This window comes from Pongo abelii, chromosome 7 (genome assembly GCF_028885655.2).
Source record: "Pongo abelii isolate AG06213 chromosome 7, NHGRI_mPonAbe1-v2.0_pri, whole genome shotgun sequence".
Lineage (NCBI taxonomy): Eukaryota > Metazoa > Chordata > Mammalia > Primates > Hominidae > Pongo > Pongo abelii.
Genome location: NC_071992.2, coordinates 148,438,288 through 148,461,573, shown reverse-complemented (window position 1 = coordinate 148,461,573; position 23,286 = coordinate 148,438,288). Strand labels below are relative to the sequence as shown.

General features: G+C 43.9%; 2 protein-coding genes across 2 annotated transcripts in view; both read left to right on the top strand.

Moving 5' to 3' along the window:
- HHLA1 (HHLA1 neighbor of OC90) overlaps nt 1–11,173 on the top strand; it is a 44,825-nt gene extending 33,652 nt beyond the window's left edge. The window contains exons 15-17 of the mRNA XM_024251458.3: nt 1,445–1,598; nt 6,956–7,038; nt 8,620–11,173. Of these exons, the coding sequence (XP_024107226.3) occupies nt 1,445–1,598; nt 6,956–7,038; nt 8,620–8,663 (281 nt within the window). The 3' untranslated portion in view covers nt 8,664–11,173. The remainder of the gene's footprint in view (nt 1–1,444; nt 1,599–6,955; nt 7,039–8,619) is intronic.
- A 6,390-nt stretch (nt 11,174–17,563) lies between these two features.
- OC90 (otoconin 90) overlaps nt 17,564–23,286 on the top strand; it is a 30,657-nt gene continuing 24,934 nt past the window's right edge. The window contains exon 1 of the mRNA XM_063726815.1: nt 17,564–17,639. Coding sequence (XP_063582885.1) covers nt 17,594–17,639 — 46 coding nt within the window. The 5' untranslated portion in view covers nt 17,564–17,593. The remainder of the gene's footprint in view (nt 17,640–23,286) is intronic.

Genomic DNA, 23,286 nt, shown 5'->3' with positions numbered 1-23,286 from the left:
TTGATATTCCACAGCAATAAACTCTTTTTTTTTTTTACTGGACAAAAATCAGTTGTACCTCTACCAGACAAAATTCATTTACATTGCTATGGACAGAAATAATTAGCATTGCTCTTAGACAAGAATTATTTATATTGCTATCAGTTAACATCTACCCCTTGATAGTTGTAAAATCACCCATTCAATAGAAAGTCAATTAATGGTGCACAATTCTTTTTACCCAGACAGTCCCCAGAGAGTCTGCTAGACAATAACCAAAACTGCATTAAAAGGGTATTTAGTAATACTTTTTGTTTATTTCCAGGTTTTAGATAATTTTTCCTGATAGTGATTAGTGAACCTTTGTTGGAAGATTATTAGTAATATTGTAATATAACCTTCCAGTCCCTAGAAAGTAAGCTCTATGAGAGGAAGGCCCTTTTTCTTCTTATTCATTTTGTAGCTCTAGTGGCTGTCACCAATGCCTAGCATGTAGTGGAGCTGAACAAATTTTTAATAAATAAATAATAATAATAATTGCTATTATTTATTGTTTGTTTCATGCAAACAACTTTGCAATATGCAATATACTTTATATAAATTGTCTCATTTAATCCTTCCAGTCATCCTATATGATAGGGATGGGTCTCCGTATTTTCCATATGAGGAAATGTAGGTGTAGCCATAGGAAGCTTTCTGAGTCTCAGCAGATCCCAACGAGTTGGAATTTTTATTAAAAATAATTTGTTCTCTCCTTCTTTTATCTTTGGCCTTCCTCCTCCTAAAAACTAAAAATTAAACAACACTGAAAATCTGGTTCACGGAAACGTAATTAACTTTCACTTGATGGAAACACAGAACTCACAAACTCAGAGCCTGACTCTCCAGTGACCTAGCATGCCAGTCTCGTCTTTCAACCTGCCCTTCTTTCTCTCCTTTTTGCACTCACATACACATGCACATACATACACATACTCATACAAAGGCAAACACACATCCATATGCTCTCACGTGCATGCACACACATGCACACACATGTACCCTGCACACACGCATGCATATACATACCTCATACCCCCTGTACTCAATTTTTTCTCAAATCCCCCTCAGGAAGTCACCCGCTTACATCATGCAGAGTCATTGTATGCTCTGTCCCTTACACCAGAAATGCCCTCCACCTGATGCATTCCTGTTCAACATCTTAGATCTCTGTTTAATATTTGCTTCTCAGCGAAACTATCTCTGTTTTCCTTCAGGAACTTGATCACCACCTTCTTTCCACCTGTCTCTTAAAACTATCACAGTAGCTTTATTGAGTAATGGTGAGGAATGCTATGTTTACCTGTCTGTCTCAGAGCTACCTGAGATCAGGACAAGATTATATTCACCTGATGCAGGGCTTAACAAAGAGAAGATGCTTGCTAAACTCTTACTGATTTGATTGGTCTGGGATTGCATCTTCTAGGGTGTCCTCAGCCGCTCTTCAAGGTGGGAGCTATGGCAGCTGCTCCTCTCACCCTGGCTATTCAGAGGCTCAACCCATGCCTGATGGAGCTGTGCCAATTCTTCCAGCAATGCCTCTGCATGAGCCAGAGGAGTCCCAGGACAGAGGACATGAGGTAACCTGGCCCAGTGGCTTCTTTTCACATCGAATATTTATAGTTTTCTTATTCTGTGTGGCTTTTCTGCAGGCCACAAGGCAGTCAGGCAATAAGCAATCCACAGATAGGCAGCAGAGGGTACCTCAAGGTAAGGGACTCTCCAGTGAGTCCTTTACTAGACAGTCACATCTTTGAGATTCATGATGGAATCTCATTCATAGCTGGTCCTCAGAACCAAGTGCAGTGCCTGACACAATAAGTATAATTGAGTTGAGCTGAATTGAAGTTGAGTTGAGTTGAGTTGAATTGGAGTTGTGATGAGTTGAGATGAGTTGAGTTGTGATAAGTTGAGATGAGTTGAGTTGTGTTGAGTTGAGATGACTTAAGCTGTGATGAGTTGAGATGACTGGAGTTGTGATGAGTTGAGATGAATTGAGCTGTGATGAGATGAATTGTGTTGAGATGAGTTGAGTTGAGTTGTAATGAATTGAGATGAGTTGAGTTGTGTTGAGTTGGGATGTCTTGAGTTGTATTAAGTTGAGATGACTTCAGTTGTGATGAGTTGAGCTGTGATGAGATGAGTTGAGTTGAGATGAGTTGAGTTGTGTTGAGTTGAGATGTGTTCAGTTGAGATGAGGTGAGTTGTGTTGAGTTGAGATGAGTTGAGTTGAGTTGGGATGAGTTTAGCTGTGATGAGATGAGTTGAGTTGAGTTGTAATGAGTTGAGATGAGTTGAGCTGTGTTGAGTTGAGATGAGTTTAGTTGAGTTGCGATAAGTTGTGTTGAGTTTAGATTAATTAAGCTATATTGAGTTATGTTGTGTTGAGTTAAGTTAACTTGTGTCATGTTAAGTGGAATTATGGAAGAGGATCATGGCAGAGGATCATGAGTGGTTCTTTAATCCAAATGCCCTTAGCCTGGCGAGATTTGCTGGGAGAGAATAATTAGAAGATATGTCTCTCTAAATTCCAGTTCTTTCATAAATCCCTACCAATCATCCACCAGCAAAATAAGCTGGAAAACTTAAATTAAAAAGCAGACCCTGTTTTATATTAAGAAGGTCTAGACATGGACATTTTCTTTCCTACAATGCTGACATACTGTTCTTTCTTCTGGGATTTATTCTTGGCTGTAAACCCAGAACTAAATTACATAGATGAATACTCCTGCTCCAGTGGCCTGGATACCAATCTCTCCTGTATTTAATGTTATTTTCAAAGACTACTCTCAAGATCCATTAGCTTTTAAAATTTCTGCCTCTGAGTCTGAAGCCTAGGTGGACAGCCATTTTCCATCACCCCTTTCCAGCTGTAATCTTTGATCCCCCCAGTCAGTACGAACATTTCCCCCATTCATAGAGGACAATAAGCAAGACCTATAGTCTCAAAGCACAGGTTTATTCTAAAGAAAACTTTCACGACAATACTTTCTGTATTGTCTAGGTTAAGCCCACTTTAGGAGATCCTTTACTCATTAACTTAACCAACAACGTGTACTGAGTCTCTGCTGTATATCTGTGATGCTCTGTCCCAAGCCATGGGGACCTAGAGATTAATCAGAAATAGCCTCAGAAACTGAGGGTTTCATAGTTGGAAGGAAGAAATGGTCATAAACACAAATCAAAATATAGTATTATAGATAATAGAACCAAGTCATGTAACCAGGCAAAAACCTGTTAATCATATCCTGTTGGAAAATATCACATTTGAAAACATTCATATTGCAAACAATAGCTGAATGAATAAATGAAAAAGGCATACATTTTCAGAGAGAAGTTTGAGTTTAAATTTAGAGGAGTGAAGCACCTGTTTGCTTGGGCTTGTCCCTTCTTTTCTGTGTATTTTCACTGAATAGTAAATTTTTCCATAAACTCATACACTGAATATAGGCCAAAAATACTAGAGTAGGGGAGGTGGCATTACTCAGTATGTTTGTTGAGCATAGCCTCTGTGATAAAAAAACAAACAAACATACAAACAAAAAAACACTGATGGGAAAGTTGGCAATGTAAAAAGACAAATTTCAAAGCAGCTGACAAGTGCTGTAGCAGACCTGAATAACATGCTATGGGATCCCAGGAGGAATAACTAATAGGGTTTTATGGAGGAATAGGAGTTTTCCAGGCAAAAGAAAAAGCATCTGCAAAGATGGAGTGATGGGTAGCCTGGAGCATCTAAGGACCACTGAGATGTTCAATGTAGCTGCAGCAAAGATGGGAGACCAAGTCTCTGGCATGTCCCTATTCAGGACTACCTTGCCTTTTAACCACCTGGGTCACTTATTATATGCTCTCTTTGACTTTCACTCTAGAGCTCCATCTGTCCCCTCTCCAAGCTTTCTACACCCTCCTTGTTCCGAATAAATAAAACATACAGAATTATTGAAGTCCGGCCCTCTAAATCCTGTCCATTTTTAAACTGAGATACTTTAAATTCCCATTCTCTTCATATCATCTCCCTCCCAGGGTCATCTCTTGAAATCTTTCTTATTTAGGGCCCCAGAACCATTCTTGGGGCACACTCCTTGCAGGATAACAAAGCCACAGTCCCTGGTGACTTACAAATTTTGCTACCTCAGGCCCCAGTCAAGTGTCCAAGGCTCCTCATCTATTCAGGCTGCTGCTGACTCCACAGTGCGTGCAGCAGCTTTGGTCTGCTAGGAATTTAGATAGACATACCTACAAGGGGCTGGTGTAATCATGGGTACTTCAACACTAGTTTCAGTTCATCCTAGCCATAGCATTGCAGCTTATGTCTGCCCTGAAGAACTGAAGACAAACAAAATAGGGCACCTTAACAACTGATTTTCTTCTAAGACCATCTAGCCTTTTCTGCAAGGAAATACTTCCTCCAGTCCATGTAAGGAATACATATTCTTTATGAACAGGACTTTGACTCCATTCCCGACAATGTAATAACCATGGGCATTTATCTATTGTTCATTTATCACTGTAGGGGATGCCTCTGCCAGAAAGCTTGGGGATGGGACATGTCGTGTTTAAATAGTTTCTCTCCTGATCATAGAGGCAAGATTCCCATTCATCCTGAGAGTGGTGTACCCTCTCAAAGTGAATTCAGGCACAGAATGGCAGTTTTTTGGCTCATGGAGGTGTGGGTCATGTTTCTGTGGTTGCTGCAACTTAAATCCTGGCCTCACACTTGGCAGTTTCACAGAGCACCTTAGTTTGGATGATGTTGTCCATCTAGCAATATGAACTTCTAAAGCAGATCACTCCCCAAAGTTGCTTGATATCCTCTATCACGGAAGCTTTCTAAGAAGTTTCGTTGCTGTTGTTAGAAAGCATGACTTGCAGGTTGTTACACTGGCTAAGAAGAAATGGGATTAGACCATAGAGCCAAGGGCCCCAAAGCTAGTAGGTAGTTTAGTGTGCTATAGAGAGGGCAGGGCTTGAAGCCAGGCAGGCCCGGGTTTAAATTTAGTCTCTGCCACTTACAAGCTATGCGGTCTTGAGCTAGTCATTCAATCTCTGAACCTCAGTTTGTTCATCTACAAAATGGGTATAGTCCTGTGTACATTCTAGGCCACATGTTGCACAACTCCAGGAGCACCATTCATGTAAAAGGGTAGCAGCATTCTTGTATTGACAGTGTTGTGAGAACAAAATGAAATGAAATAATATATCTAATTGTTCTTGCATAGTACCTGGAACGCTGCACTCTGTGGTTGCTGATTAAGATACTGTTGTGGTTGCTCTCTTGTCCACTCCCACAGCCAAGTGGGAATCCCATTGCTAACACACTTGACATGTTGTAGCTGTGCTAACCAGATATCTAGTGGCCATGTCAGCTGTTGAGCTGGCCAACCTTGACATCCTATCTCTGGAACTTTTGAAAGGTCTCTCTAAGAGTACAGGTTTGTAGGCTCACAAAAAACGTCCTGGATGTGTTCATCACTTGCTTCTTCACACTTGGTTCCATTTCCTGTCCGTTCTCTAGTAGACTCTTTAAGGAAAGGGGCTGACTTGTGCAAACTACCTTTCCCAGAACACGTTGCCAACCAGATTCCTGTGAGTTCATCCCATAGAAGATACTGAGAGGAGATTGGAGGGCAGTAGAGGGGAGAAGCCAGGGAATTTCTCCCCCTCCCTTTCTGCTTTGGGCAATATTTCCGGGAGCGGCTCTATTTCCTCTGTGGTCCCAGTTTCCACAAGGAATCCTCATAACAACTTCAGCTCTGCAGTCCCAGCTGCCACCGAGGCCATTGCCCTCTGTGCTTTGGCCACAATACTTTCTCCGTCTGTCCCCTCCAGGCCCAGCAACTCCCTGTGGCTGCTAATGCAGGGTTACCACACCTTCCCCTGTTGGTTCTTTCATCCCTTTATCACTGATTGACCGTATTAAAGTCCCTCTATAGAACCACCAAGTCCTGTTTTCCTGGCAGGGTCCTGACTCAAATACTGATCTTATTGCCTACCAGAATGACAGTGTGCTCTGGCATAAAGTGGGTTACCTGGGTTAAAATCCAATACTACCACAAGAAATCCCTTGGGGAAGTCATTTAATCTCTGTGCCTCAGTTTCCTCAGCTTTGCACTTTCCTATAAATTGGGGGTGATAGCCCTTGGAAAATCTCTACCACAGCTTGACTTGAGCAATTAGTTGCACAACTCTCTAGGGTGTGCTAGAATCACAGAATGTTACAGGTGGAAGAGAAATTAGAGAATGTTTAGCCCAACCTCCTCAAATATCAGGTGAGAGACTGAAAGAGAAGTGAATTCCCGGAGTCATACAATGAGCTAGTTGACACAGCCTGCACTGAAAACTCTTCTTTCTATTAATTGGGTGAGTGATCTTTTCACCACAGCCCTTTGATGCAGCTCCTGCCGCCTCTGACCAAGAACAGAATGTTATTTTGCAAAGTGTTTGCTGCATTGGTAATGATAGCAGCACTCCACTCTCTCTCTCTTCATCTCCCACTAAAATAAATAAGCAAACAAACAGAAAAATGTCACCATGTATTGAGCACCTCTTGTACGCTGGGTACTGTTCAGGAACTTTACATATGTTATCTTATCCTTATATAACCTGCGAGTATAGGTTCCATTATTGCCTTTCATTTATATATGAGAAAACTAAAGTCCAGAGGATTAAGTTATCACCCTGAAGTCATGCATCCTAGTACGTAGTGGGGCTAGGGATAAAAGTAAGTCTTGCTGGCCCCAAAGTCTGAACTTCTCCCTACCCAGCCTTCTTTCCTATCTCTCTTCTGACACCCTTTAAAGATGGGCAGAGGGTTCCTTGCTGTGAATAATTGGCCATATAGTTCATGTTTATGTGCTTACCTTTAAAACTCTGGCTGTCTTCTAATAGCCATCACAGGGTAGTTATTGCTCCCTGCTCTGATTTAAATCCTTAGATACTGTCTTGAATACTATTCCTGGTTTCTGAAGAATGCAACATATATCTGTCAGAGGGTGAAAAGGGTGTCCCACTCGCACAGTAAGTACACAGCTTGACTATGTTGTAACTTTGCAGTGAATGCATTACACAAAAGGGTCCTGTAAATCTGAGTGATTCCCAGACGTCTTTGGAATGCTGTAGCTCATCTAGTCCTCATTAATTTGGGACAAAGAGCACCTAAGATTTTTCTTATTCCCTTTCAGCTAACAGCTTGATGTTTGCAATAAGGTCAAGGGAAAAACACAGCAGGAGTCAGCCTGACCAAGCATTGTTGCTCTCTGCGTGAACTCAGGCAAATCTCTTAGCCACAGAGTTCCTGTGTAAGCAAAAAAGACAAATAAAAATAAAACAAAGGACAACCCCCACACAAATACTGAAATTCTTGACCAAAGGAAAAATGCATACAGATAATTCATGCAAAAGAAGGCACCGTGAAGTACTAGAATTTATGTTTCGTTATGGTACCTTTCTCCTTGTCCTGGTAGCTTCAAAGCTTCATTTATTCCCAGATATTCCAGGTATCAGCTTTGTTTTTTTCTCTCATCTCTGCAAACAAAGTCCCAAAACCAATAGGACATTTTATCATGCCATCTACCTGAACTACCTCAAGGGACTCTGATCTTCTAAATATCATGGAATTATATTAAACTGTGTAGAAAATCCCTTCTTACTATAACCCAAATATAAGCTGGGTGCTCATAGGGCTCAGTCGTGGCAATGTTTTACACTTGAACAAACAAACAAAACAGTGTAATAACCCAATCTTTCCATTTGGGTCCTGAAGAATACCATCTGGGATCCCTGGGATCCATGTCAACACTTCTTAGAAACTCTTCTTATTCTTTCTGCCCTCCACTATTTCTCACTTCTCACAAGCCATCATCTTAAAACTTCTCTTTATATTTCATTTTTCAACTTATCACTCAGTAGCTCTCCTAAAATCAAGCTCTCTGGCTCTTTTCTATGTTTCCATTTACCTCTTCTGCTTACTTTGCTTTCCTTCTGCCTCCATTATTTTTTTCTTTCCCAAACACAGGGTCCTTATTTCTTATGCAAGTCCACCATCCCACTTTTCCTGTCTTCTCTTCCTATCATCACCTTCATCCTGCATTAAATGACCAAAAAAATACAGGCATTAGGTGTGGGGGTGGGGCGGTCAGAAATCAAAGATAGAAATCCCTTTATCTGGTATAAGGATAGCAAATAGGAAATCTTGCAAACACGTAATTCAATAGTTCTTTTGTCCTTGCCACATTAAAATCTCTATGCACACAACATATTACATTTACTGAACAATTTATTAATGAGTTTAAATTAGCCTCGTGCAAGCTGTAGAGATGCGTTAGATACAGCTGGGTATTAGAAAATAACATTGGGCAGTGAGTGGAGAAATAGGAGCTGCTCCTCACTAGACTTTGCTGCTAACTAGCAATGGGGTCTTGCACGAGTCCTTTCCACCCTCTGAGGCTCACCCCTGGTGACCCCTGCCCAGTGCACTGCCCCACACTTGCTCTCTGGAAGAGCCTAGACCCTTGTTGGTGCCATCAGGGTTTAATTTATGTCTCTACAGTGTTTATGTCTCAGTACCTTGAGTTCCTTCTTCTTCTGCTTTTTTTTCAGCCTTAAAGCAAAAATGCCTTGAGAATATCTGCAAGTCTGTGTGAGGCCTTGAAAATAACACTAGGGCATAACAATTACTTCAGGGATATGCCATCCACCCTGGCTCTTGTCCCAAGTGGGCTACATTTGAAGAAGTCACTCAGGCTCCAGCTAGATCATCAATTAATTGAAAGTGGTTATTCTTAGAAGTAGCATTTTTTCCCTCTCCTGTGAATCTGTGCAAAACATTGAAGGTAGAAGTTTTCTTGTTAGAGGCCTCACAATTAATACAGTAGCGCCAGACTCCTTGCCTGCTTCAAAGTCATGGAAATCTAGTGTTCATGCTCAAGAAACTCCTGCAATGCTTGAGGCAATCCTGACAATTTAAAAACGGGGGATGCGTGGGCACACTAGCCTGCACAAACCAGTTCAGCCACGGAGACTCTGACACAATACCTGAGGTGACTTAAACTTGAGACTTTTGAAAGACAACAAAAGTATAAATTAAGATTGAATTCATACTCTAGAGAGATTCACATATACTGTTTCTATACAGTTAACTAAAACGTGTACAACCAATCAGACTTGCCATGGTACGGGATCTATATAATCTTCCAAGCCCCCTTAAGTGGGCGATAATGAAAACTTTATCATCAGGAGGAGGTTTAGAGAGTTGTTTTCATTGACATCTTGTCTTGATTCCTCTTCTGTGTGACCCACTGGATTCAGAGGTCCCCATGAGCACCCTCAGGTTCAATGATTCATGAGTAGAACTCAGAGGTAGGGAAAACTGTTATATGCACATTTAGTATTTATTACAACAAAAGGATGCAGATGAAAAGCAGCAAAGGTGAAAGGCACCTCTAGAGAGAGTCCAAGAGAGCCCAGACACAAGCTTCCAGTGGGGTTGCACAGTCAGCATCTAATCCTCCCAGCAACAATGTTTAACAACACGTTGGGTATTGTTAGCCAGGAAAGCTCATCCAAGATTTGGTGTCCAGGGGATATTTGGGGGTGTGGAGAAGGTATGGAGTGCCTTCATGGCCTGCATGGCTAAACTTAGTTATTCAGTCTCCAGTTCCTCTAGAGGTCAAGCTGATACTGCAAGACCTAAGGCCCCACCATAAATCACATTGTTAACATAAACTATCTGTCATGGCACAAAGCCCCAGGTACAGGAGACACTCATCAGGCAGGATATTCCAAGGATTTACAGGGGATTCCCCAGGAGCTGGTCAAGGACCAGATGTTCCTCTGGAAGGTGCAGGATTTGAGCTCATCTGTGGAGTACATCTGTGGAGTCAACTTCCTTCTGCATCCCCACATACTGAGTTGCCACCTTCATTGTATCAGGTTCCTTTTTCACTCTGTTCAAGTTTGCGGTTGCTCCAGTATCCCTATCTATGCTGAGTCTCCATGTAGAGCATGTGTGCCTTCTCCAGTGGCCCTGCACGGACCCCTTATTTCTAATTACCAGGGACAGCTTTTCTCCTGATGTGCCTGGTGCTCCTTCTCCACTCTCTTGCCTTAGGACTCTGCTGGGCCATGAGTATTTTTTTTTACCCTTTTGTGATCTATGGCTGCCCTTGGGTGAGGAAAGTCACTTTCTGTTCATCATCTAAGTAGAAAACAGTTTCCACCATTGGAAGACCCCTGAGTGCCCTGGCACTCCTGTGAACCACAAGGTGCCTGGGGAGGTAGAACTTGGACATTGGAGAGAGGAGCAGCCAGACATTTCTCTTTCTAATCATATGCAGAAAGATTTCTTTTTATTCTCCAGAACACTTGAAAGACTCTCCAAGTTATGCAAATGTCAAGCTCATAAATATATGTTGTCATGACTTTTGCAAAGATGAAGAGGATACAGCAAATTTTCTGGGAGGCAAAGGGACTTCTACCTGGATAGGAACCAAGCAAACTCATTAAGTATGGGTTAATTTGATTCAACCCTTGCATGGATATTAATTAAGGACCTTTGACAGGAAAGGGTCCTCAAGGTTCCTCAAAGAGTAACTTATCATCAAGGAAGGTGAAGAATGGATGGATGGCTTGGGCCCAAGACTGGGGCTATTCACTTGTGGGGAAACCCATGTGGACCCAGTAACCCCATACTTTGGGAATAATGACTGAGCATGACTATAATCTTTAAGAAGCTCAAATACGGAATACCTCTAAGGCTTATGCAAGGATCTGGCCTAACATCAAGGACAAAGGCTCAGAGGACTCCTTGGGGCCAGTTTTCTACAGTCACACCATCAGCCACAACAGCAGCAATGGCAGAAGGAAAACAGGGCCCAGGAGTGGCTGACAACTGCCTGGAGTCCAACTGGTCTCCTGGAGTTCATAAGAGGTTTGACCTCTTCTGAGCTGAATGTGTCCTGATTTAGGGGATAGCTAGGTCAGTAAGAAAGCCTCAGGGGGTGCTACTGATCTGGAACTCCTACTAATTAGTGTGTATATGGCCACCAGTGGTTAGCAGATGAGGTGAAAGAGATGGGACAGTATCTGCTCTGATGAAGGAGACTGCGCAGTTACATGTGTAACATCATTAAACTGCATTCTTCCAGGTAGCAAAGGTGCAGGCATATTTCTGTCTATTTCATTCATGCCCAGAAGACCAGCTAAGTTGTCAAGAGAAAGAGAGAGAGGGACAGAGAGAAGGAGGAAGGGAAAGGGAGAAGATGAGGGAGAGGGAAAGGAAGGAGGGGAAGGGAAAGAGGAGAGGGAAAGGGGGAGGAGGAGGGAGAGAGAGGAGAAAGATTGTGTTTGTTCCTTGGCCCCAGTGCATGGCTCTAAGTGTTTGTGTGTGTGTGTGGCTCCCTATTTCTGCACAGGTGCACTAGTGCTGTGGGTTTGTATGAATGAGACATTTAGGTGCTATCGTAATGAAATCTAAAATTTTAAACTCTGATTTAGAGCAGACTTTTTCCTCTTATGTCTGGGTTCTTGTGAAAACTTCACTCTCACCTTATTCCACCAACATAATGGTAAAAGGCCAAGGTTCCAGGGATATTGAAGGCCAGTGGTTTTCAATCCGGGGTGATTTAGCCCCCAGGGGACACTTGGCAATGTTTGGAGACATTTTTGGTTGTCACAACAAGGTAGGGAGTGCTACTGGCATCAGTTGAGTAGAGACCTGCGATATTGCAATGCTCGGGACAACTCCTACAAAAAAAGAATAATTTGGCCCAAATGTCAACAGTGCTAAGATTAAGATACTCTGTTGTAAGCTATGGGGAAAAAATGATCCTTCTCAAAACCCCATGAAATGTCTCGAACAAGATACCTATGCAGATTGTTATGCCTTTGTATTGCTCAGGCATAATAACAATCTCAGTTATGCTCTTGAGCATAATAACAATCTCAGCTATGCTCTTGAGATGCTGAAAAGATGGATTTTGCTGCACTGAGCCATAGATGCCCATGGGCTTAGTCATTTTAGAGATGGTGGGTCTTTGGTGCTAATGAGCAAATATTACAGACAATGCATCTTCATTCCTCAAATCACATGAGATGCTGAACAATAGTTAATGATCTACAAACACAAGCCTCAATGCATGAGAGTAATTACTTATTTGAAGAAGCCCTTCAATGGGTTCTTTCATAGAGGCTCAATTGTGCCCTGATTTAATTGAGGAGTCCTGCTTCTGCAGGAGGTGGCCATAGAGTGAGCAACTCAGAGGGTTCACAGCCAGGCTAACCTGCATTCCAGAATGCTTCCATCACACATGAGCTTCTACAATGCCTCAACCTCAACAACACCATTTTTTCTCGTCTGTAAAGTGGAGCTAATTCATCCTTGCTCCTAGGATTATGAAAGCAGTAATGGATGGGCTGCTGCAGGGATGATGAGGGCAAAATCCTATAAAACACTTGTGGTACATTACACATACTCAATAAATGCCAGTTCTCCTTTCAGAATCAGGAAAGAAAACCCTTCACAAGGGGATATGAAGAAGTGACAAAAAGAACTGGGACTTAATGAGCCCCCATACCACACACTGTACATGGCTTTCTTGAGCCTCGCAATCCTAGTAGGATTAAGCCCATTTAACAGATGTGGAAGCTAAAGCTGAGCAGTGACAAACTCAAGGTCACACTGCTACTCAGTAGCAGGGCTGGCAGAGGAACCTTTTGTGTCTGATTATAAAGCCCCACCTCACCCTACCCCACAGCTTGGGCAGAAAAGCCCTAAAGGAAAGAGGCATCAAATTCCAAGGTCTGAGGCCAAGAACATATAAGAAGAATCACGCTAGAAATCCTCTTGCTAAAGAATGAACTAGACCAGACAAAGCCAGCCCTTTATCTTGCAGGAGAGCCCACATGACTTTCATCAGTCTTTCATCCCCCGAGAGTTCCCATGATGACCCTGAGACATAATCTATGGGCCTCCTAGCCTTTGAGGTGAGGTGGGGTAGAACAGGGAAGCCATTGTTCTCTAATTAGAGCCTGGGTCTTCTCTGAGGCTCAAGATGGGGCCTCTTAATATGGAGCATTCACCTGTTCCAAGCTATAGTATTATGATGCTTCCTCCCTTCAGAGGCAGCCCACCTGCCAACATTCATGAAAGGCTTCCTTCTTGATGTGAGGAGTGGGGAGAGGCATCACATGGCTAAGGGTCTTTCCTTGGGGTATAAAGGACTCAGTCTGCACCTGTTCAAACCCTAGCATCATTCATCCAGCTGCACTCCAGTGGAGCCTTCACGGTAGGCACCTGTTATTCTTGATGGTTGGGGAGACAGAGAGCAGGGGAGGGAGGAAGGGAGGAAGACAGCAAGCAAAGGAGGGAAATGAATGGGAGAAGAGAAGGAGGGAGGGGGAAAGAGAAGGAGGGGGAGAGGGAGGGATGGAGGGAAATGGGTGGGAGATGGAAGGAGGCAGAAAGGGTAGGAGGAAGGAGGGGAGGGAAGAAAAGTGGGAGAAATTGATGAAGGAAGAAAAGAAGGGAGAAAGAGAGGGTAGAAGGGAGGGAGGGAGAGAGGGAAAGAGGGAGGAAGGGAGGGAAGAATGGAGGGGAAATGAGGAGATAAATGAATGGAAGATAAGTTAGTAAGGGATGCTCTCAGGGCTGTCTGAGATCTGGATGTTGCTCCAGGATATAGCTAAAAACCCAAATTGCTCTGAGTCTATCTGTGAAAAGATGCAATGCCAGATAGACAGCACCTGGTGAATTTACCTGGGGGAAAAATCCACCACTTCACATTAGTGAGGATCCTACAAGCCTGTGTGGGGCAATGACCCTGCCCAGGGCACCTGTTGTGGAAACACAATCAGCATTAATTATGGGCAGTCCTCACTGAGCACTGAGCAAGTGCCGGAGATGGTGTTCTACCTTTATAAGACTCATCACATTTAACCCTCATGATTCCCTGATGAAAAAACACCATTATATGCATTTCGCTGCCCAGGAAAATGAGTTCCAGGCATCTTCAGTGCCTGGCTCAGGGCACTCGACAAGAAAAAGGCAGAGCCTGAACTCCCTGACCCCAGCCCAGGTCTGTCCGACCAGCAAGGCCTTGGGCTCAGACACTGGCTATGCGGCCATGAGACCGGCCATTGGGAGACAGCTTGGGGAGCCGGGACTCCAAACCTGGCATGCAGACCAAGGCGAGGTTTCGGGAGCCTTCTCAGGCCCACAAGGACAGTACTGACCCATGAGGCCACGATAGCCCCAGAGGCTTCCTTGGGCAAATTAGGAGAAGGAGGTCTTTCCTCCAGGTAGACACAGCCCCACAGCCAAGGGCACCTGACTTGGCCAACAGGAGGATACTGGATTTCAGAAGCAGGCCTGCGCCATCCCACCCACATACCCTAATGTGCACGTACCCCGGATTCAGGTCATCCTCACTGTTGCCCAGGGCTGACCATGTGCTTCTAACTGGCACCTTCTGGCTGGCACTGACTTTCCTTCTTGGCGCTCAGTGAGGGAGCTGTCACCTGCTGTGTTTCACCACACCCTAGCAAGAAGCTGGCCACCCTAAGGGTCCTCCCAAGCAAGTACTACCAATAATCGTGACAGTTATGCAGTGAATCATCACTGGGATGCTTAATTTGGCTCAAAGGACCGGCCTAGCCGTTTAGGGTGTTGGAGCCAAAACAAGTCAGACTGGCCCACCTGAGTCTGGTCATTGCCAGAGCGCCCCCTTCTGGGCAAGGGCCACCCTGGCAAGTGACTCACCCTCTGAGCCCAGTTTCCTGGTCTAGAAAGTGAGGCATCTTGATAGCCAAAGTCTTGGAGGGTTGTCACCAGACAGCAAGTGGGGCATACTCAGTGGAACACCTGACACAAAGAATGACCCAATCCATGAAATTTTGTGTTTAAAGGAATAAGGTCATGAAGTTTATTACTTACTTTTTAAAAAGTTGTGGTGAAATATACATAATATTGACCATGTTAGCCACTTTTAAGTGTACAGTTGAGGAGCATTAAGTGCATTCACATTGATGTGCAATCATGCCACTGTCCACCTCCAGGACTTTTTCATCTTCCCCTACTGAAACTCTGCCCATTACCTAAGAACCCCCAATCATACCTCTTTATAACTTATTGCAAAAATAAATTAGAGCATAGTCAAAATTATGTTTCTAATAAAGTCATTTTGGCTCATTTGCATTCAAGCAACATATTTCAAGGAGGTAATGGAACATGACCTTCAGGCCGTCTTATCTGAGCTGCAGAACGACCCAGGGGAATGCACCCCTGAAACACGTGTCACAAAAGAAAAACAGAGATCCACTGTGCAAAACTGATCACTCTTCTTCATTCACCAGACAGGGCCTTCCACTCTTACAGGGGATTAGGGAACAGCACAAAGGCCTTCATTGTAGCAGCTACTACTTATTTAGCCTTTAACCTCGAGCCAGATGCCATCATTGTAATTCTTAATGCTTTTGAGCAACTTCTCTATGTCAGGCGCTGTTGTAAGTGCCTCACAAAGATTAACTCATTTCAGTCTTCACAACAACCTCACAGATAGGTACTGTTATTATGATGACACTGGACTTGGAGTCAGGAGACCGGGGAAGTCGGACATTCTTGCCATGATTTGCCAGGCTCTGAGCCTCAATGATCTCATCTGTAAAACAGGAGCTTGGACTGGAAGATCCCAATGCCACTCCAAGTTCAGACATGCTGGCACGGTGTGATGGTCACAATAAAATACCTGACATACTGTGTGGCAGAAAGTGACTACATTGTCCAAGTTCATATTGGCCCCATTTGTGTGGGTATCACTTCAATGAGGTCTCTGGGCTCCTCTGAAGTGCCTTCTGCTAACCACAAGAGTTTCCAGGGCATACCACTTTCCATTTGGAGACCTCTCTTGTCTTCCCCTTAATTTTCAGTCTTGTTTCATGGCCTGAGAAGGAATCATTCAGAACTGAATTTCCACCAAACAGTGAGAGAGACTGTCTAACCTTGAAAATTAACCAGTTTTAGGAATTTGTGTGGCTAAAAAAGGCTCTAAGCAGAGCGTTGTACCAATGAGATGGCAAGCAGATTACTAGAGAATTCTTGAGCTGAGTGAGAATCTCAAAGAACTCACACTCTACCCTTTTTTAAAAAATTCATTCAACAAACATTTATTTTGCAGCCACCAGAGCTTGTGCTAGACCCTGGGATAGGTCCATAGGGTAGTGATTGTACAACCTACAGTGTCTTCTTCTCTGGGACACCTTCCGTAATTTCAAGGCTTGCTCACAGGCAGAGTGACCCGCCATGGCCCTGGGTACATATGTAGGACCACCAGAATACGGGGCGGGCTTGGTCTCTGGGAGAACAAATTTCACAAAGTGCTCCATCCTTCGGGTTGATGCAACACTGCAAAAGACAAGCTTCAGAGTCAAGCACTGGCTTTTTCAGCATCTAGTTGACCCCCCTGACCAAGTGCTTTTGTGCAGTGCACAACATGTACAACCCTGTCCAGCAGCCCTGTGTGTACCACTAGGGTAGTATGGATCAAGATGTGTTATCATTCATACTTTCTCCCAGAAACATGTTCTAAAAGCAGAATATGCACAAGTCAACCAATCGTATTTACATTATTTATGGAGTTACATTCTAAGGGGGCAAAAATTATTTTAAAAGCACTCTGGTCTTTTCCCTGCCCCTCCAACCCTGCCCCACTATTAAATATATAATGGACTGGCTAGAGTCCGTTAAGGGCTTATTGAAGTTAAATATTTGCTGATCTCAGCAGACGGCAGCTACAAGTTAAAAGCAGTAGGGTTGCTGGAATCTGCCCACTTCACCCCTTTGCCCCTAGAGCATCCTCTGAGGCGTATCTATTGAACTCTCAGGACCGCAACAAAGTATTCAAAACGCTCAAAAGCCAAGGAAGGGAAGGAAGGAGACGCTGCAGGAAAAGCTTTGTTTGCTAGCATGCAGCACCACCATGTGGTTGTAGGATTTATTTATATGTCAAGTGATGGTTGAAAGGTTCAAGACCTACGTGCCAAAGGTGCATTGGGAATGCTGGGTATATCATAAAGTTCGAGCTATTTAAAATTCAATTAGCAAAAGCCAAACTACAGCACTTGTTACCTTGCCTCCCTTCCGCATTAGTCTATGAGCAACTCGGAGGTAAGGAGTGTGTTTTCCTCACTTTGCACTCCTGGATCCTCAGTCCTTTGATGCCTGACATGAGGCAGGCCTGGAATAAATGACCATGGAATCAATCAGTAAATACAGAAGCCCACGGCTGTGTCTTCAGGGAGCTCATGGCTACATTTCCATTTTACAGATGGGTAAACTGAGTCTCAAGGAGGGAACATAATCTTCTTAGAGGCACACTGTCAGTTAGTGGCAAAATTGGAACCTACACCCTTTCAGGGTTTTCTCCTTTTACCACATGCCTTGAGGGACCAAGAAAGGACATGGGGGGTCCCATGGGTTCTTTCATGGGAATTCTGAAAACGCATTCATCCTATTCTGCTGGCTTCTCTCCCAGGAGTCTGTTCCAGTTGCTGTCTAAGCCCCATCCTTTGCTCTTCTGCTATGATTGCGTTTCTCCTCACGAGTGTGCTGATGATCCCCCATGCCGGTGAGTAATGATATCTTACACCACAGTTCCAGCTTAGCATATAATTACTTCATATGAATACTGTCCCTTCAACATGCCCACCTCCACCATCTTTCCCACGTGTCTTTTAAATGTCCTTATTTTTCTGTAAAATCGAGATGGTTAAACATATTCCTCTCTTGTCTTCTTGCTTTATTTCTTCCCTCTTTTATTAGTTTGCAACTACCTTGTGGTGACAAAAATGACAATTATATGCTCTACGATAATAAATGGTTACAAACATTTTTGGTACATCCCAAGAGATTTTATTTTCAAATGTTAACACCTACCTTTCAAAAAATTACAGTCATAGAAAGTTTACGTGCAATCGTATCCACTTACGTGTGAACTGAACATGCTCGACCTGCAGCCCCAAGTTTTTCAGGAGTAAGTGTGTGACCACCACTGAGATAAGACTGCTTGCCCAACAAATTCGCCAATTCTGGGGCCAGACACTGTAGCAGGGAAGGTGTTATTGAGGCTTCTGACCCAAAGATGTGGCAGTGGTGTCTGAATCTGGGTCTTCTGAGAAACAGAAGCCCAAACTAGATCAAGTGTGCAGATTTCAGTAGAGGAAACAACTGTGAGGAAAACCATGGAGTGGCAACTGTGAAAGGCAGAGACCTTCAGAAAGTTCTGCCTGTGAAGGAGACGGGCAGAGGGGAGGTGAACGTGCCCTAGACTTCAGTTGGATGTAAGCTGGCAAGGTCATCCAAGAGGAGCCGGAGGAGTCCCGTGTGCCCCAGGAGCCTTGTCCTCTGTGGTGTACCTACCTGCTCTGGGACATTGGCTGGGAACAGGCATGAGGGGGACGAGGCCTCTAAGCAAACCCTGCCTTGGACTTCCAAGCACAGCCGTAGGCCCTCGGTCAGTTATGCTTCCTGTAGTTGGAGCTCCGCAAGGTCCCTTCTCATGGCTTCCCCAGTGGAAATATGAGTCAGATACAAGACAATGCTTTATGAGTGTTGACCATGGGGAGGGTCTCTGTGTATGTTGAGGTCTCTCCAGGGGTCTTTATCCCTGCAGCAGGACGGGGAGCAGCTTCCATGTTGGCTCCCTCAACACAGCCAGAGTGACTGCTGCGCTTCCTCTATTCTCACTTGGAGCTGCCTTGTGACTTCCAAGGGCAGGCATCAGCCAGTGGGATGGTGGCCACATTTGCATTAGGAGAGGGAGATCCCTTGGCCCTCCCACCTAAGCACATGCTCCCTTTGGCTGCGAGCTCTGCATTGAAGCTCATGCTGCAGCCCCCCTTCACACACCACCATGTGTTGGCTCCCACTTCCCCCTTGTCCTCTGCATGTTTGTTTCCTTCCAGATCCTCTGAGAAGGGGCCTGAGGAAAAAGGTGGGTTTTGTGCAATCCTGGTTGATCTTTTTGGTAGAATACATAATACCATGAAATCGCATTCTAAAGCACCAACAGACATTGTCATTCCACTATCTAAAGATGTTATATTCTAAGTTTGCTTCAAGTTTGCAAGACTAAGATTCTCTGATTCTAGCAGGCCACCACTCGCTGGCCATTTGATGGTGTGGTTCAACTATTGCATGTTCTGTCCTTCATTAAACAGTTATCAGTTGAACTTGTGGTTTCTGTTATATATGTATAATGTAAGTATATACATATATCAATATATTACATACATCACAGTGCTTACCTTCAAGTCCCTAGTTTAGTGGGGGAAATGGTTACATAAACAGATCATTGCAACATGGGGTGACAGGCGCAATGAGAGAAGGATGTCCACAACATTATGCTAGCACAGGGGTAGTGTCCCTGACCCAGGGTAGGTCGGGGGTCAGGCAGGGCTCCTTGAACTTTGAATGGAGCCACAAAATGTCAGCGAGAGTCAGTAATGCGAGGGGAACAGACAAGGGGAAGGCATCTCAGGCCCCAGGGTGCAGTACAAGCAAAGGCAGGATGGCAAGAAGTAGTTTGCTGTCCAGAAAATCTAAGCTTTTCAGTATCTCCGGAGCATGAAGTTCAAGGTAGGAGATGATTCAGCAGAGGCAGCAGGGGCCAGATCAAGGAAAGCCATACATACTGGGTGAGAAAAAGCTTTATAGCTTCATCCAAGAGTCTCGGTTTCATTGTCTATAAAATGGAAATGACAGAATGTGCCTCGCAATACTGAAGAGAAGATCAGACAAGGTGATGCCTGCAAAACGCAGTGTCCTGCTCCTGGAACAGGACAGATGCTCATCACCTTCTGCATGTAACAAGCTTACTGAATCATAATCAATGTCATTCTAGTGAGTTTTGTCCTTACATTCCCTCTGACCATGCATCTCCCTAAGCTGCACTGTTGGACTTTGTGAGTGAACTAATTTAGTACTCGGAGATAAAGAGTTTCACATCCAGGGTGACTATTTTAATTGCTAATAATAACGTGTGGGCATCTATATCCTGAAATTAAGTGTGAGTGTGGGCAAGAAAGCACACCTTATTAACATCTATAGGTAATAAGATTATCTCCCACCCTCCAGAAGAGGAACTTAATTATCAATTGCACAAAGGAATAGAGTGCAGTAATATTAATTGCCAAGGAACAGGCAAGATTTTACTATTGCTGCTGAAGTGGGCCGCAGATATTCTTAGCTGCTGGTTATTATGCTGATTAGTTTCCAAGGCAATTATGCCCAGTGAAAAATGTTCCAGAGCAATTACATGGGCTTTGTGACAAGGGCTCAAATGGAACTGAAGTCACGAGTCTCCCTCCCTGCCTGAAAGTCTACATTTTACAGGTCACAGTCCCCTCAAAGCCTGTAGTTCTCAGGCAGGAGGGAATTCCCTGTTCATGGGAACCATTCCGAGAACCTGGCAAAGGGAGTACATGGCTGGCACTGGAACCTGAGAAATGCATGGTCAGCTCCCATCCCTGCCCCTAGATGGAGCACCAGCCGTCCCACGCAGCCTCACAAACACCCAAAGCAAAGCACCTTCCTTTCACCTTCAAACCGAAATCAGCCTGTTTTGTTTAGTCCACAAACTATTTTATTTTAAATTTGAGCCAAGAGTTTAAAATTGGATGATTTTACCAAAAATTTCAAAAAAAATTTTTGAAAAATAAAAATGGTGAGACTCCTTTCTCAAGCCCTGGTGCTGAGTCACAACTGCCTGTCTTACTGTAACTTGGATCTCTCTGGTTCTCCACAGTCCCCACCATTCCCTATTGCTTCCCAGCATTGGACTGCTACTTGTTTACATTATCTGCCCATCCCTGCAAAGATTTGGGTCTGCAGTCCTCGGTCTTAAGTTGGACCCCATTTCCCACATGTTACCGCCAGGAGTCCACGTGTCATTTCATGTTATCTCTCAGTAAAATTTCATGTAATCTCACAATGTCCTGTGATATAAATGCACAAATAGTTAGCCCCATTCTACAGATGAGAAGACTGGAGTCAGAGAGATATAGAACTTTGCTCCTGGTCACAAAACCAAGAAGTTACTGAGCTGGAATGTGGATTCACATTTGTTGTGCTCTAAAGCCCATGCTTTTTCTTCTGTGCCATGATACACATAAATGCCAAAGCTTCAAAAAGGGAAGGTCTCCTTAGCCTAGGAATAATTGTAGAAGGTGTCCTTGAGCTTGGCTAATGAGAAGGCAGGAATTGGATAGGAGTTAGATAGGTGAGTGAAGGATGCTTCAAAAAAGGAGAACAGAGAAAATAAAGTTGGATGTAGGGACCAGTGTGAGGGCTGCAGTGAACAGCATAGCCAGAAGAGGGATAACAGTGAGAGTACTTGGCTGGGGGTCAGGAATCCCAGATAGCAGTTCCCACTCTGCCTTCAAGTTCTATCCAACAATTTTCTCATCTCTAGAGTGGGGACTGAATAGGATCATCTTTAGATCTCTTTAAACTCTGTTGTTTTTCCCTTCTTCAGTGTGAAAAACAAATGTAGACTGCTGAGATCTTCCATGAGCCTGGAATTATGCAGTTATATTATTATTATTATTATCTGAGGCAGAGTTTCATTCTTGTTGCCCAGGTTGGAGTGCAATGACGTGATCTCAGCTCACCGCAACCTCCGCCTCCTGGGCTCAAGCAATTCTCCTGCCTCAGCCTCCTGAGTAGCTGGGATTACGTGCCACTACACCCAGCTTATTTTGTATTTTCAGTAGAGATGGGATTTTTCCATGTTGGTCAGGCTGGTCTTGAACTCCCAACCTCAGGTGATCTGCCTGCCTCAGCCTCCCAAAGTGCTGGGATTACAGTTGTGAGCACCGCACCCGGGCTATGCAGTTATATTATATACATTGAGTCATTTTGTGTTTGGAAGCATCTTGCCAGGCAGATACAATTGTCTCATTTTACAGAGGATCAAAGTGAGGCTCAACGAGGAAAGAACATGTGCCCGAAGTCTCACAGCCGGCATGTAGGAAAGTGAAGCCTCTAACCTGGTCTCCTGATATATTCAGTGTCTATTTCCATCCCCTGCAGCCTCTCAGAATCCTTAAGGCAGAGGTGGCTTCAGTGAGTTTCATGAACATCCCTGGGATCTTACTTAGAAGTAGGACATGTCCCATGTCCCAGGAAGAGGCTTATGTTACTGAGAACATGAGTGACAGATTCCAAAGTTACCCACCCCTAGTGAACAAGTCTTCATGGATCGTGCATTCCTATGACTCCACTGTCACTGTGCCTACTTAGAACCTTCCACAACTTGCCCCTCTGAGGCCTTCAGGGTCCACATCATTGATATCCTCCTCCCTTTGCAGTCTTCTTTCCTGCCAGTCTGCCCTCCCCACAGACAACTGCTTCCAGACCCTTCGGCTTTTGCTCCTGTTGACCCCTTTACCTAGAAAGCCTCTGTAATGATCCAGTGAGGTAAGGGTTATTACTTCCATTCTATCCAACAGAAAAAATGAGGTTTTGAGAGTTAAGTGACTTGTTAGGGTGACACAATGGTAGAGGTAAGTTTTTAAGTCAGGCCTGTTGGACAAAAAACCCTTATAATGCAGTCATATTTTATGTGAATTTGAATGATGTAGAGGTGAGATGGTGCAACAGAACATGCTAATGACACATCAATTTATGCAAATAGTCCAAAATAATGGATATTGGCACATGTCATAGCAGTCCAAAGATGGCAGCTGAAGAAGTTATCATCTGTGATACATTACAGCCATGTCAAAGGGCCACGGCAACAGGTAATTGTTCATTAAGTAGTTTGGCTTGAGCTCATGCTGAGAAATGCAACCTCAAACCAATAACTTGGGAATGGAAGGTGTGAAGAAGGATATATAGCTAAAAAATCTATGGAAAGGGCTGTCCATCCTCAGGTATGTCAGGCTATTAATTGAGAGCATTTTACAAAATACTATCAAAGTTCTGAGAGAACAAAAAGCTGCTTTAAAGCAGGCACACTTTTACACCTTCAGAGAATGAAAGGGTGGGAGATATCATGGCTATAAGATCAACACTCTTTCCTGCTCCCTAATATCCTTCTAAACAATACCCGTTATGCATTCATACATCCTGACCTGGAGCCCTTTACTCTGCACTTATCCACTGTGAAAACATAAAGGATGCAAGTTGTGAATTGTGTGAGATCCTTGGGCAGGTAGCTTGTTGGACTGGATCTTTTTCCAGCCATGATCACTAGGCTGGGCTGCTTCCCCAAG